Raw genomic sequence first — 15965 nt, 5'->3', positions numbered from 1 at the left:
CTGGTATGGTTGTTCTGATCTCTCCATCTTTTAAGATAATGTCATAATTTTTCTGTAGGTATAAGGACCATTATGATGCTCCAGTGCACTGTAGTTAATATTTCATAAATGAACACCCAGTCCTGTGAGGTGACTAATGATGTCCCCTATTTCAGTTTTCCTAATAAAGCATAGAAAGTCACAGTAATATACAGGAAGAGTGTAGTGCCTTGTGAGAGTTTAAATAGCAATATGTCACTGTATATATATATATCACAGACCTTGGATGTCTTCACAATAGGCTCCAGCCCATTGCCAGTACACAGTAATTCAAGGATGGAATATTTCGTTAATTTGCTGTAACGGGAGAGCAGGAGGCTGCTTCTATATTAAGCTATGGCAGTAAGCGGCTCTAGCTGGCAGGGATGTATGTATAAGCGGCTCTTATTAGCGGAGCTCACCAGAGGGCTTACTATATAATGGTAAAGCTCTGGGAGGCTCTGGCGGTCATTATTGACTGCACAGACGGCTCTGTTTAGCGGAGCCCCGGAGGTGACTCCGTCGCTAAAGTTAATGGTGCAGGCGGCTCTGACTCTGGCTGCCGTGAATAGAGACAGGGGCGGCTTGTAATAGCGGAGCTCAGGAGGTGGCTCCCTCACGATGGTCACTACTGTGGGCGTCTCTTACAGGAGGGGATAGCAGCAGAGGCGGTCTATCACCAGCGGGCGGGGAGAACAGCTGATAGCGGAGGCTTCAGCAGCGGTGCAGCGCTGGATGCAGTATCTCCTCAGGTGGGTATCTTACCATGATGTACCGTTAGTTTGTCATTCCTCCACCTCTCTCGCCTGTTCCGCTCCCGCTGGTCTCTCTTCTCTCCGCTGTAGTCCACCTCTCGTCTTCTCCTCCTGGCGCCGGCAGCACTCCTTCTTCTTCGCGTCACGCCGCTCGTCTCTCTCAATCTTCGGGTGCTTTCCCTCCGGACTGAGTCTCCTTCTTCTCCCCTGCTCCTGCTTAATGTTTACATCTCAGCTCTCTTAACGCAGGGCAGGGAGAGAAAGAAGCTACGCTCACCAGAGGGGCACCAGTGTGAGGTAAACCGCTGTGATTTTCCCTTTTTATACTGTGCTCCAGAGGGTCTCGAGAGCAGTCCTTTTTCCCGCTCAGGTCGCGGGACACCCCACAATTGTGATGTCTCGTGCACCCCCAGCTGTGATCTTAGGCAGAGGTACATACCAGTCTCTGAAGGAGAGTCGCGAGGCAAAAGCTTTTCCCGCTCCACAATAAACATTGCAGAGCCCAAGTTAACTCACCACACTTTTACTCCACATCAGCAGTATATAAACACATATACTGTTATATATATATTTTTAGTTAGATAATGGTAATTTTTTACAATATTTATTAATATGTCCGGCTCATTACACATATGTTAACCAGTCAGGGTCACAGTATAATTTTCATTTTTACAGGTACCAGCCCTATTGGATTCTACTGGACAAGTGGACGTGACCGGCGTGGGATGTAGGTAAGTAATCTCTCTCTCATTTTTACAGGAACCACCTATTGGATTCTACTGGACAAGTGGACGTGACCGGCGTGGGATGTAGGTAAGTATGTGTGAGTGTGTAAGTGTGTTTTAATAAATTTTTACTGTCACGGTGTGTGAGTTGTGTTTTTATTTGGGTATTTTTGTTGTTGTAGAACTACAGGTACCAGCGGGCCCGTTATTTCCCCGCATGCTGGCACTTGAGGTTCTCCAAGTACCAGCAAGCGGGGGAGGCTTGCTGGGCCTTGTAGTTCCACAACAAAAAACAATATTCTTTTTTATACACACTTATGGCTATCAGCCCGGCACCCACCACCCAGGGGTGCTGGGGACAGCCTCGGGCTTCACCCCTGGCCCTTGGGTGCCTGGAGGGGGGGGGACCCCTTGATTTAAGGGGTCCCCAGTCCTCCAGGGAGCCCCGGCCAGGGGTGACTAGTTTGGGGGGTAATGCCACGGCCGCAGGGACCTACATAAATGTGTCCCCCGGCTGTGGCATTATGTCCCTGGCTAGTGGAGCCCGGTGCTGGTTTTAAAAATACGGGGGACCCCTACATCTTTTGTCCCCCGTATTTTTGGAACCAGGACCGGTTTAAGAGCCCGGTGCTGGTTGTCTAAATATGGGGAACCCCTGTCCAATTTTTTCCCAGTATTTAAACAACCAGGACCGGCTCAAAGAGCCCGAGGCTGGTTATACTTAGGAAGGGGGACCTCACACATTTTTTTTTTTTACATTTTTTAACCCAATCAGACCCTTCTCTATTAAGTTAATGGAAGCCCTGGACAACAAAATTGCATTCATGTCCTCCTCCCACTCCCTTCCCAAACACACATTTTTATTTTTTTTCTATAAAAATGTACAATATATCACAAGTATGATGAGCAGGCAGGTAGCGGGCATTGGCGGCATCGGACTGAGGTGCAAATTAGTGGCGGAAGGCTGGGTCAGTTGATGGTGGGCGAGTTTGTAAGCCATTGGCGGTGGCAGCAGGCATCGGCTCAGTGGCAGAAGCGGGCATTGGCTTGGCGGCGGTAGGGGTCATCGGCAGGATTCGGCGGACATTATGGCTGTAGTGCCTCACCAGCCTCTGACCTCACCGCACGCCACTGTCCTGTAGCCAGCAAGGTGGGCCGTCAGCAGGCAGTGGGGGTGGGGAGATGAAATTGATCGACTCGCTCAGCGAGGGAGGGCTGGATATTAGGGATGGCAGAAACTACAACTTTCTCATTTAGGGAGACCAGTTTGGTAAAAATTATGAGACTCCCTAGACTACTTTACCTCCTACACACCCTCCCTATTTTGTTGTCTCATGTAGACACCTTAGCAATAGAGAAGGCAATGCGCACCTGTATTTGGAATGTTAAGAAGTCCCCAATAGGCCTAGTACAACCATACCTCCCAACTGTCCCGCACTCAGCGGGACAGACCCGTTTTCCTAGGACTATCCTGCTGTCCCACCCGCTGGCCACAGTGTCCTGCGGTGGTGGTGGGGTAGTAGTTGGGGGGAGCACACACCGCTGCTCTGCTATGAAAGTAGTGGGTGAACAGATGCCATCTATCCAGTGTAGGGGAAGCCTGGGGGTGCCCGGCATCTCAGAGAGTTCTGGGCACGCCCCCACAGTGACAGAAATGTGGGTGCCACAAAGCTCCACCCCTTTCACTTAGGGTCTGCCCCTTTAGGGTCACATGCAGGGACCAGCTCCACTGACCACCAATCTTGGGCGGTATGATAAAACTACAACAAGCTTAATCCAATGTTGGCATCAATTTGCCTAATATTAAGGTGTATAGCCTTATGGGTGCTGCACATCTCCGCTATTTAAAGCATTGGCTCCACAGTGAATATCTATACAAAGGTTTTACCCCAGAAAGACTTCCTAGGGACTGCAGGGGTTACCTTCCTGGCAGCCTCCTTACACATGAACAGCACAGTGTTCTGAGGAGAAGGACCTTAGGCCCAGAGCTGGCTGTACACACACAGCACGAGGTTGCAGCGTGTGCCCTGATGGGGAGAAGAGCCAGACGTCGGGCTGAGGGAGAGAGCCGCGGACCCTGTGCGGCACTGTGACCAGGAGCTGGGAGAGGAAACAGTTCTGCAGAAGGACCAGGCAGCTGGTGGCTTGCAGTGGCAGAGCGGCAGCAGAGCGGGCCACCCTACTGGAGAAGAACTTCCATGACAGGATTAGTATGATGTCATTCCTCCACCTACATGACTGCGAGGCGCCTCTGTCTATCCAATCCAATCCACTGCTGATGTCTACTCGTAAAGTGTGGCCCATCCTTCCTCACATATGTCAGCTGGTGCCTCATCTTTCTTCCCTTGTGAGGAACCATAATTTCCAGTATGAGAACGCGGGTCACCCTCTCACTACAGAATCCACAATGGGGCGTAGCGGATTATAAAATAACAAACGGGGAGGGCTGTGACATTTCTACAAGCCTCTGAGAAGTACCCTGTGGCCAGACATCTCCCTTGGCCTATCTGCAAGCACAGCACTAGCCAGCTGCCGCCTTCAGGGTGTTGTCCTGAGTCCTCACAGCATCGGGACAACTCACAGGACCGCCTCTTATTACTCATACATCCTGCACATAAGGCAATCTCCATACACTACTGTGTCCCACATACTCCACTAAGAATGACATTAACAATGGGACTGGCACAATGGAGGGATCATTTCCCTTCCCTGACCATTACATTACTGTGGTGGGGACTTGCTAATTGTGGGTTTATTCATGTGACAGCATTGGGGATCCCTTAGCAGCTGACCCAGGCCTGATACAGGGATGGACGCAATGTAAATATTGAGCGATTGTAGGCCGATTGCGCATGCATCTAAGCCGCACTGCGCATGTGCAACGATAGTCTTGCGGTGGGCGCAGAGAAGATTATTTTTGCAAAGTGAGTGACAGAGGGTTTGGGGGAGGTAATTGGGAGTAGATGCAAAAATGTTTTGGGGCGTGTATCAGCCTGCGTTTGCGATCCTGTTCGCTGGCTCCGGCGTCTCACTTCCAGGCTGCAGCCAGTACCGCTGCTACAGGGCTGCCCCCAGAGCTTCCTTTGGACACTCCAGGCACGCTCTCTGCAGCCTACAGCCTGTATAGTCGCATGGAGCAGTATTTATTAACTATGTATGTCACAATCTCCCTATACTCCTATGACACAACTGTAACAAACATTAAGTTGACATTTAACACATCCTAGTGACACTGAAATACCTAGCATGTTATGCATAATGAATTTGAAGTTCGTTCCATCTGTAAATCTTTTTCCTCCACATTTAATAAATTACATTTTTAAAACATGTTATCATGTTCTCTGATTATAGCAGGGGAATATGTGCCAACCAGCAGTGTTATCTGAGGAACAGGAGCTGTCATTATTACAGTGCTAAATGTGCAGTACAACGATAAGCGGCAATTGGCAAGATACTTAATGCCGTTTTCTTTCTAGTTCAAAGTACAAAATAATTTGGCATTCCTAAAAAAGCTTAAGAGACATGGTGTATAAAATGCACTTATAAGTTATTATTAATATAAAAATGCATAATTTCTTTCCAAACAAACTTGTTTTGTCTTACTTGAGAACCAGGTCTGCTTAAAACATAGAATTTATGAGTTACACAGTACACACTGTCATATTTCCATGACCAATTATTACAGATGGAAAGACAGTGATTTGAAAGAACATTAAGGGGTCTATTCATGAAGCAGTGAAAAGTGTGGAGAAGTGAGCCAGTGGAGAAGTTGCCCATGGCAACCAATCAACATTGACGTAACATTTAGAATTTGCATACTATACAACAGGCTCACTTCTCCACACTTTTCACTGCTTCATGACTAGAGCCCTTAAATGGGAGCTGGTAAGGATCCCATGGTTCGGGACCCTGATAGTTGGAAAACCGACGACTGGATCTTGACATGGATCTAGTTGCGAACGCCAGGATTCCAAACACCGGGATCCTGAATAAACATCTGCTGGGAATCCTCACTGGTAAGCTGTGTGTGTGTGTGGGGGGGGGGGGGGGGTAGGTTTAGGCTATGGGGGGAGGGTTAGGGTTAGGCTGTGAGGGGGGGGGGGTCGGTTGTTGGCAGCGGGGAGAGAGGTTTAGGGTTAAGCACCCCAGGGGAGGGTTAGAGTTAGGCTACAGGGGAGGGGAGGTTAGGTTTAGGATGCGGGAAGGGGGAGTAGGGTTAGGCATTATCGGGGAGGGTTATGGTCAGGCTGCGGGGGGGGGGGGAGTTAGGGTCAGGCTGCAGGGAGTTAAGGTTAGGGATTAGGAATAGTATACTTACCAGTTAGGTGTTGGCATCCTGAGTAGCAGCATGCCAGTGTCGGTGTTCTGACTGCCCCCTTTTAAAGTAAACTGCTTAGTAAACAGTAATGTGTACCATTGGAAACATTTGTCAGTAATGAAGCCATGTTCCCCCACGTTTAGTTATCAGACATGCCCTACCAAATATCCTCATACTTACCTACATTTTATTTCTCCTCCCCGGGAGAAGCCCGGAGAGGAGACGCTGCAGGAGTCTTCGGGGGGCGTGGCCGGACTGTGACATAACTAAGCCCCGCCCCCGCATCGGGAAATGCCGCTATTCGCGGGTCCGCGGGAAGGGGGCGGTGCTAAAATGACGCGGTTTGCGTCATTTTAACCCCTTCTCCACCCGACGGACCCGCGAATGCGGGAGGTTATCTCTCCATCCTGCCCGCATCACTAGGGTGCGAGCAGGATGCGGGAGACCTGCCCACTCTTCCGGGGGTGCGGGGGGCTACCCCAAAAAACGGGAGCCTCCCGCAGCTTCCAGGAGAGTAGGTAAGTATGAATATCCTTCTTATTACAGAAAACTAGATGCCTGCAGGTTGGACAGTAGGAACTCTTTTTAAACTTCAATTTGCTGTGTGCTATTGCTTATACGTAAGAAAAAAACCCAGAATGCTGGAGATCTGTTGCTGTGATTAATCTGTTTACTGCAGTCTATCTGGAGGCACGGCAGTGTATTTTCATCTCTTTTAAGAAATGAGCAAGTCAAGTCTACTAAATTTTAGGAGGCGGCCATTTATCAAAGTGAGCTATGACACACAGATATATTTCTACAGAGTAGAAAACATTTTTCACATATACACCTAATAACAAATAACATGCATTCCACCCCGTATCCCAGGTCACCAGTCTACACTCCTGTTGGATCAATCAATGATTTGATCATGATGTCCTAATACGAAGACAATTTAGACAGCAGTCAGCGCATTGGTGAAAAAGAATATTGCACCATCAAAAGTATCAAAAGAGGGAGACTGTATCTCTATAACTATGTAATGTATATACAGTTCTATGTTAGTCACCTGTACTGCCAATAAGGGGTGTAGTATGGTATGCCGGCGGCCGGGCGCCCGGCGACCAGCATACCAGCGCCAGAAGCCCGACCGCCGGCATACCGACAGCGTGGTGAGCGCAAATGAGCCCCTTGCTGGCTCGCTGCACTTGCCACGCTGCGGGCACAGGGGGGTCGTGGACCCCCACGAGGGAGAAAAAGTGTCGGTATGCCAGCTGTTGGGATTCCGGCGCCGATATACTGTGCGCCGGGATCCCGACAGCCGGCAACCTGAAGACCACCCACCAATAAGAGGGAGTTGCAGCACTTTTCCCCAAACCATAGACATATATAGACTATAATGGGTGCAGTGTGTGTGGTGCACATGGGCCCCTGTAGCCATAATTAATTACTTACCTCTCCGGAGTCCCGCGTCGGTGCTGCTGATGCCGGAGAAATCACTTGGAAAATGGCGCAGCAGCCTTTTCCCTGGTGATTCACACATGCACAGTACAGATTTGTGTCCATGAACATGGCTGGCGCCATGTTTTCTGAGACCCGCGCATGCATGCTAGAGATTCGTCTCCGGGAACAAGGCAGGCGCCATGTTTCCACCCCTGCCCCTACCCCTGTTTCTTAATGCCTCTTCCATATCAGATGCAGAGTGGGATTACGATTTATAGCAAGAAAGTAATACAGACCTATTTATTAAAGGTAGAAAAGACCTATAGTATCTCTGGTGAACTCACTGGGAGTCTACAGTATGTTACAGGCAGTTAGGAGCTGATTGGTTGGTACGTTATCTCCGTCCACTTCTCTCTCGCCAAGGCACCCACCTCTCCCTCCTTTAAATTCCCCCCCACATCTCTCATATGGCAGGTATGAAAAATAGGAATCCTGGCGAAATGTAACATTTTAATGTTTTCCCTTCTTTTATTCAGTCTGCTTTCTAAGTCCAATCACAAATTCATTTTCACTTACAGTAATGGCATTCCTACTGGTATTATCATTAAATCAATCCTACCTCAGAGTTAACCTTGCTCGCAAGAGGCACTGTTGCTATTGCTGTCTATAGAACTGCTCTATAGTGACACCTGCAGGACAGCGAAAATAATCAGCACTGTGTTTTCCCTTCTTTTATTAAAGGAAATAAACGACAGAATTCAATTAGGTATTTTCTTTTAGCAAACCTGACCTTATGTTCGTCGTGTACTTACTTATGCATCTATATTTCCTCTGCCAATTTCTTCACCGCTCTAGAAGTATTTAATTTGTCAGGAAAAATATATCCATAATATTTATTTCAAACCACCTGAAGTACTCTGCAGCTTCCCCACAAGTATACTTAGCAGACGCAAGGCAGCAGAAAGCCGAACCAAGGAAAGTGTTTGAAAGAAATTAAATGCATGTTAGCGAGAAAGACTCTCTTTACTGGATGCACCCTCGGAGCACCTAGACACTTTACTCTTTACAATTCACAGCTAGAAAGTCCCCTGAAATTGGAAAAGGCAACACTTTTAAACTCACAACCTGAATCCAAGCAAGCTCCTTCAACTAATCACATTGACAGATACACAATAAAAGCCTCTCGAAGATCTCTTAATAGAACAAGCTGTTAGTTCACATTTTACCGTGAAGTTGTTAACGATGATATAAAAATGTTGTTTACAAAATGAAATAAGATACCTGGCATTTACAGGGAATATTCCGTGCCAGTGGCATGTGAAAATATACAGCAGAGTTTCCTTCTGTTCTGGCATAAATTAAAGATTCAGACTAATTAAAGCAAAATTGATAGAGACAGCGTGTTTAAGAGATTAAAGCAAATTGATTTATGATTCTTGAGGATTATCATTTTCATTTCCTGTTGTTTTTAATTTGTGGAACGGAGTTTAGGAGCGTTATTAGCTAAGACAACCTTGTTTCTTGGAGTATTTGCTTGTACATACGACTGACTGCAGAAGCTTCTGTAAGCTTCCTTCATATATGATCAAATAAAATACCATCAACAAAACAATATAACTCAGTGATAGGGATGTGCTGACCATCGATGGTTTCCATTGATGATGAAGCTGTGAGTGTCCATCGATGGTGCCAACTATGGCATGGGAGACCATTGATGGTTTCACTCACTGATGGTCAGCCCTGTTTTTTTTAGTGACTGACCCACTGGCCAATTACAGTCTGGGGGCGGGGATTTTCAGTTGTCAGGGGCGGAGCTACACATTGAAAAAAAATACAAAAAACATATTTGTTTATACTGTGCCATCGATGGATGGAAACCATCTGGTTCTCTCCTTTAGATGGCAAAAGTGTTCGAAATCGGCCTTAAACCATCGATGATTAAGGATCATTGATGGTCGATGACCATCCCCACTCGGTGACAACATAATGACAGTCAGGGAAATGTATCAAGCCTTGGAAAGAGCTAAAGTACCAACCAATTAGCTTCTGTCATTTTACAGGTTGTGCTTGAAAAATGGCAGTTATGAGCTGATTGGTTGTTACTTTATCACTCTCCAAGACTTGATACATCTCCCCCAGTAAGTGGCAGAATGTTTGCAAGACATCACAACTGTGAAACAAAACTCTCTTACAATTATCTCTTATACATCATCAGAATAAGCATACATTACTCAGATCTTCCACAAAAAAGAATCTTTCCAAGTAATGTGCAGGATAGAATGACGCTTACACATTTTTTGTACACATACATATGTATGACATGTTATTTTTCAGTGTTATTTTTTTGTCATGTACATATCCTCCTGCAACTTCGACAATATTCATTTTAACTTGATATGTTTCAGCCATTTCTTAATATATAAGGAAATAAAACATGGGGGGTCATTCCGAGATGTTCACTCGTTGCCGATTTTCGCTATACTGCGTTTAGTCACTTACTGCGCATGCGCAAGGTTCGCAGAGCGCATGCGCTTAGTTATTTTGCACAAAAGTTAGGTATTTTACTCACGGCATAACTAAGCTTTTTCATCGCTGTGCTGATCGTAGTGTGATTGACAGGAAGTGGGTGTTTCTGGGCGGAAACTGGCCGTTTTATGGGAGTGTGCGGAAAAACGCAGGCGTTCAAGTTGCAAAACGCAGGAGTGGCTGGAGAAACGGGGGAGTGGTTGGGCAAACGCTGGGTGTGTTTGTGACGTCAAACCAGGAACGAAAAGGACTGAGCTGGTCGCAATGGCTGAGTAAGTCTGGAGCTACTCAGAAACTGCTAAGAAATTTCTATTAGCAATTCTGCTAATCTTTCGTTCGCACTTCTGCTAAGCTAAGATACACTCCCAGGGGGCGGCGGCTTAGCGTGTGCAATGCTGCTAAAAGCAGCTAGCGAGCGAACAACTCGGAATCACCCCCATAGATCCTCCATGGAGAGACAACTGCAGCGTTGTGTCATATATTAACTTTATACTGCTACCCCCTGGAGGCGGAAGCCAGGTCAGCACAGTGGGGCGTGTGGCGGCATAGGTCATTGAGCCCAACCATTCTGAACAGAGCCTTCTGATCATAAATATCATGTACCAGGGAGACTTTGTTATACCTTCTAGAGACAAGTGCCTGCTCATAGCAACCAATCAGAGTCTAGCTATCATTTTATAGAATGTACTAAATAAATGCTGGCTAGAAGCTGATTGGTTGCTATGGGCAACACCTCCACTTGTTAGCTTTAGTGGGTTTGATAAATCTCCGCCTTAGACACCAACCAAACAGTGCCCCCAGTGGGCAAACAGCAGACTACAAACCCGGCTTCTAACAAGTGAACTGCTTTTGAAGCAAACACCTTGCAGGCATGCATCCTGACATTATTCTGCTAAAAGCCCACACAACACATATTGCTTTTGAAATATAATATCAGTATACAACATCTTTAAGGTCAATACAGATTTTTCATCAACGTCATTTATTAACATCAAACAACTTCTCCAGTAACTATGTGCAATTCTTTTCGTAGTACTGTTGATCCATATTCCAGGAATAGATTGAGCAATAATGCCATAACCTCACCTTCTGCTGCTGAACATTTTGATCAATGCGCTGTCTCACATTCAAGACTTATCGTCTTTGGCTTGTCTGATAGACCTGAAAAATACAAGCAATTCAGCTCTCAATTAAATAAGAATATACAGCACAGAGAAAGCCACCAAAATCCAATTGCATTTATTTCTAATACACACATTAGGGGTGATGCTGAGTTGGGTATTAAATGCGTGTAAATTATAAATGAAACAGATGCACGCAAACATAGCCAAGATACACCCACATGCTCAGCTCGAGGTGCGTTCATGGTCAGCCACAGCAACCAATGGGATCCCTGCAAGAAACGCTGCGTCAAATGGTGTAGTGATCACTGCGTCAGCCCAAATTATTTTTACTGTAGGTATATGGAGGCACTCAGGCACAAAACTGACTAACACCTAATCTGCAAAGTATATAATACCGTTAAGAGCATAATATAAGGTCTATACTAGTGGTTCCCAAACTTTTTGGAATCCTGGCGCCCTAGAGCATCAGAATTTTTTTCACGGCACCTCTAGGTCAAATGCTTCTTGAGAAATATTAAATGAAGTAAATTGTGTTTATATGTCATCCTCAGGTTCCAATGTGTGGTGAGGGACAAGATTTGCTTCTGTTTGTCCACATGTTTTATGATTGACAGCCACCAGCACTGGTTTTGCCTATTACATTGACCATAAATAATTTTAATTGGTCATGGACCATTAATCCAAGGCACCCCTGAAAGTGTCCCAAGGCACCCCAGGGTGCCTAGGCACACAGTTTGGGGACCACTGGTCTATACTACACTCTCCAGCTGACGGGGAACCACAAATCATCCCAAACAAGGGACATAGTTATGTAACGTTGAGAGTCCTCATCCACTGGTACTAGCAAGAAGAGGAGGGCCCAGAGCATTCAAAGGCATCCTGCAAGCCAAATGCAGGTGCCACAGGAAAGCGATGGTGCTGCCCCCTTGGTTCTGCGCCCAGGAAGGTGGCACCACTCGCACCCCCCAAGTTAGTGCCCTGTACTAGAGGAACAGGTAGAGACAGGATGAAAAAGAGTGGTAGAGACAGGAGGAAGAGGGAAAAGAATGAGGGGACATGAGAGGAACAGAGAGAGCGATGTAGGGATGGTATCAACTATTGATGTCTCAAAACCATAGATAATCTATGTCCGATGTTAAATAATTTTGCCATCGATGGAGGAAAACCAAATGTTTTATTTCCAAACAAGGTGCCGAGACACTGAGCCTAGCTCCGCCCCAGTGCTCTTGCAAATTGGCCTGCAGTTCAGTGGCTAGTAAAGCTGGGGTGACCATCGGTGGTTGAAACTATCGATGGTTCCCTTGAAGATGGTTTTATAACATCGAGGTTAACTGCATGTGGTACAACCGATGGGAGGAACAGGAGAAATAACAGGAAGACATAATAGAAACAGGGGAAAGAACAGTGAGAGAAGACCAGTGTGGCTGAACAGAGGTGCTACTCTTAGTGGGCGTGCTAATTTTCCGCCGCCATATACACAGCTGAGGTCGCAAGTACATAGCAGTGGTAGATAGAATTATGCAGAAACTATAGTTTTTGAATAATTTCACGAATAAACCACCTTGATATATACTGTAGGCTCCATAGTGCCTTACCTGTGATTAATATTGTTTATTGCACTAGGGGGCGCCAAAATCTATATTCCCTTACCAAAACAAATTAGGTTACGGCTGGCTTTGGAGAAACGGGGAGACAGGAGGAAAGGGGGAAGAACATGGGTGAGATGGGAGGAACTATGGGCATGGCCGTAACTAAGGGGGGGCTAGGGGGTCACGCGCCCCGGGCGCAGGAATGTGGGGGGCGCTAGGGAGGCTGTTTCCACAGCCAAAATCTCTGGTTGCGCATTGAGGGAGCCTGGAGGGGAGGGAGAGAGGACGGAGACCGTAGGCTGGCCGGCGCGGTTGAACACTTGCGCATAGAGCCGAGCCTGGGACTGATGAGAGCACACTGGCTGCAGTCAGTCAGTCACAGTGAATGAGTCACTGTCACTGACGCTGCAGCCTTCCGCACTGGACTCTGCAGGCTCCTCTGACAGGGGAGCTTTCACGGAGACAGCATGTCTCCAGCAGCCCTGAGCCCACAGCCCTCCCCCATGCCTGGGAACAGGGGGAGGGACACAACGCAGCAGCGTGGACTGGACTCTGAACGAGGGGGAGCCGTAACAGAGAGAGGAGATTTATTATGAGGTATGTTCCTCTACCTGACAGACAGCTCCCCCTCTACAATGTGCGTGTGTCATTGTTCCTCTGGTCCCTATACAGTGTGTGTGTGTGTGTGTGTGTGTGTGTGTGTGTGTGTGTGTGATTGTGCATCTTGTCCCTATACAGTGTGTCAGTGTGCATCTGGTCTCTATACTGTGTGTGTGTGTGTGTGTGTGTGTGTGTGTGTGTGTGTGTGTGTGTGTGTGCATCTGGTCCCTATACAGTGTGTGTGTGTGTGTGTGTGTGTGTGTGTGTGTGTGTGTCAGTGTGCATCTTGTCCCTATACAGTGTGTCAGTGTGCATCTGGTCCCTACACAGTGTGTGTGTGTGTGTGTGTGTGTGTGTGTGTGTGTGTCAGTGTGCATCTTGTCCCTATACAGTGTGTCAGTGTGCATCTGGTCCCTACACAGTGTGTGTGTGTGTGTGTGTGTGTCAGTGTGCATCTTGTCCCTATACAGTGTGTGAGTGTGCATCTGGTCCCTACACAGTGTGTGTGTGTGTGTGTGTGTGTGTCAGTGTGCATCTTGTCCCTATACAGTGTGTCAGTGTGCATCTGGTCCCTATACAGTGTGTGTGTGTGTGTGTGTGTGTGTGTGTGTGTGTGTGTGTGTGTGTCAGTGTGAATCTTGTCCCTATACAGTGTGTCAGTGTGCATCAGTGTGCATCTTGTCCCTATACAGTGTGCATCAGTGTGTGTGTGTGTGTGTGTGTGTGTGTGTGTGTGTGTGTGTGTGTGTGTGTGTGTCTGTACATCTGGTCCCTATATATTTTGTGTGTGTCAGTGTGCATCTGGTCCCTATACCGTGTGTGTGTGTGTGTGTGTGTGTGTGTGTGTGTGTGTGTGTGTGTGTGTGTGTGTGTGTGTGTATGTGTCAATGTGGTCATATACAATCTGTTTTTATGTCAGTGTGCCCCTGGTCTGTGTGTGGGTGTCAGAGTTCCCCTGGGACCTGCACCATATGTGTGATAGTGTGCCCCCTATATAATCTATCTAATGTGTAAACGCAGCTCCTCTGTGGTGTAACGTGCATAAGCGGCTGTAGTGTGGTGTAACGTGCATAAGAAGCTCCTCTGTGGTGTAACGTGTGGGATTTTTTATATATATATATATATATATATATATATATATATATATATAAAATTATATTTTAATTATAAGCATTTTTTGTTTTTATTTCTTTGGGGGGGGGGGGGGACTGGGGGGGCAAATTTACTATCTTGCCCCGGGTGAGAGCAACCCTAGTTTCGGCCCTGCTATGGGCATATCTACAGTATATAACCATTATTCAATGCCTAAAACGTAGAAAAACGAAACACAATTCAATACATAACATTTCTACCAAAAGTACAAAGGTTATTTTCTCTCCCTAGAGGAAATTTGATTTAAAAACTTAGAGATGCCAGCTCTGCACAGCTGAAGAGTAAAAGCAATTTATTAAGCTAAAATTCTACCCAAAATAATTCAAACACAAGAAGAGAAGAGTTGTTATATAAGCTGCTTTGATGGGATAATGCCAGAAAGTCGTCTTAAGAGTTCAATTCTGTCTAAGATGGATCTGATTAAATCCCTATCATCCAGTACATATTATTGCTAAGTAATGCAGAACTCTCATAATCTAAAAGGCAAGTCACATTCATTTGGTAGTTCGGAAAATTAGCATTCCAGGCATCTAGAGCTGTGTTTGGCGCCAAAGTCATATAACATATAATAAATCATTTCAACTTGGAGACAGGATGAGAAGGTGGCGGGGTGCTTGGTGCTACACTAATATGTCAATGACAATATGGTTTATTCGGAAACAAGGATACATTCTAGAGTCATCATATGAGTTGATCATCCAAACTTGAAATGTAGGTTTTAAAATTATTATGTTATGAAATGTGTAAAGTGTTTTTAAGGAACTCTGGTTGGAATTCAGAGATTCACTACCTGAAAATTCAGTTTGTCGAGAAAATCAACAAATAACTAACATCTTTTGGAGGATCAAACCAATCACAGTTCAGGGAATGTAAAACAGCCAATCAAAGAGAGGGACCAACTACACCAGAAAATAAAGTGAATGGTATGAGTGATGGTATGTGTGTAGATAGAGATACTACACTATTTACTTTTTAAACAGTTGATTGGAGCTACCACAGGCTTTGTCTTACAAAAAAACAGCCAATCAGAAAGCATCAACAAATGTCATGCAGGGCTGTTGAGAGCTGAACGGGGCACGGCTACTGGGGGTGTGGCCAAATCAGGGAGGTATGGCCAGGGAGGTGTGGTCATGTCATGTTGCTCACTGTAAAGGTGGAGCCCCTCAGTGGTTGAACCATATCTTTCCAACAAGTCTGGGCCCAGGTAATAAGTATCCACTCCCCCATCTCAGTGATGCTATTGTATTGTGTCTAGAGCCCTTAGAACATTGACTGGATTATTGGAAACAATTTATGTACTTGTTATTAGTGTCATTAGCTATGTAGGTGTAGAAATGCATAAATAATTCATTTGGATCACAATTAATGTACTGTATGTAATACACTGATTGGTGTGTAGCGCTTACCATTAATTGCACTGGCTATATATCAAATTGTAACTTATTTAAATGTTGTCATTTATATATGTCGTTGGGAAAACACTTTTGTTTTCTATACTTTTGTCACTATACTGGGGCAACTGCAGGCTATTCGCCCACATAAACCAGCAGAGACACACGTTTCACCTTTTGCTGACTGGAAATCAAGCCCCAGGCGAAACGCGTGTCCATTTCACTTCCAGGCCCCTTGTTGTGCACAAACAGAGTCTCCGCCTAACACTGCCCTAACATCTCCCTCTTTCCATCCTGTTATCCAGGTATTTTTTATATACAAGATCTCTTTTTCCATTTCAGGGT

At 46.0% G+C, this 15965-nt stretch overlaps 1 protein-coding gene across 2 annotated transcripts in view; it reads right to left on the bottom strand.

The window, feature by feature from the left end:
* OXR1 (oxidation resistance 1) overlaps positions 1 to 15965 on the bottom strand; it is an 864461-nt gene that overhangs the window by 724504 nt on the left and 123992 nt on the right. For both annotated transcript variants that reach the window (XM_063924310.1, XM_063924313.1), the window contains exon 2: positions 10851 to 10925. In XM_063924310.1, the coding sequence (XP_063780380.1) occupies positions 10851 to 10867 (17 nt within the window). In that variant the 5' untranslated portion in view covers positions 10868 to 10925. The remainder of the gene's footprint in view (positions 1 to 10850; positions 10926 to 15965) is intronic.

The sequence above is a fragment of the Pseudophryne corroboree genome, chromosome 5 (assembly GCF_028390025.1).
Source record: "Pseudophryne corroboree isolate aPseCor3 chromosome 5, aPseCor3.hap2, whole genome shotgun sequence".
Taxonomy (NCBI): domain Eukaryota; kingdom Metazoa; phylum Chordata; class Amphibia; order Anura; family Myobatrachidae; genus Pseudophryne; species Pseudophryne corroboree.
The sequence above is the reverse complement of the archived record's forward strand: the minus strand, read 5'-3'. Positions and strand labels throughout refer to the sequence as shown.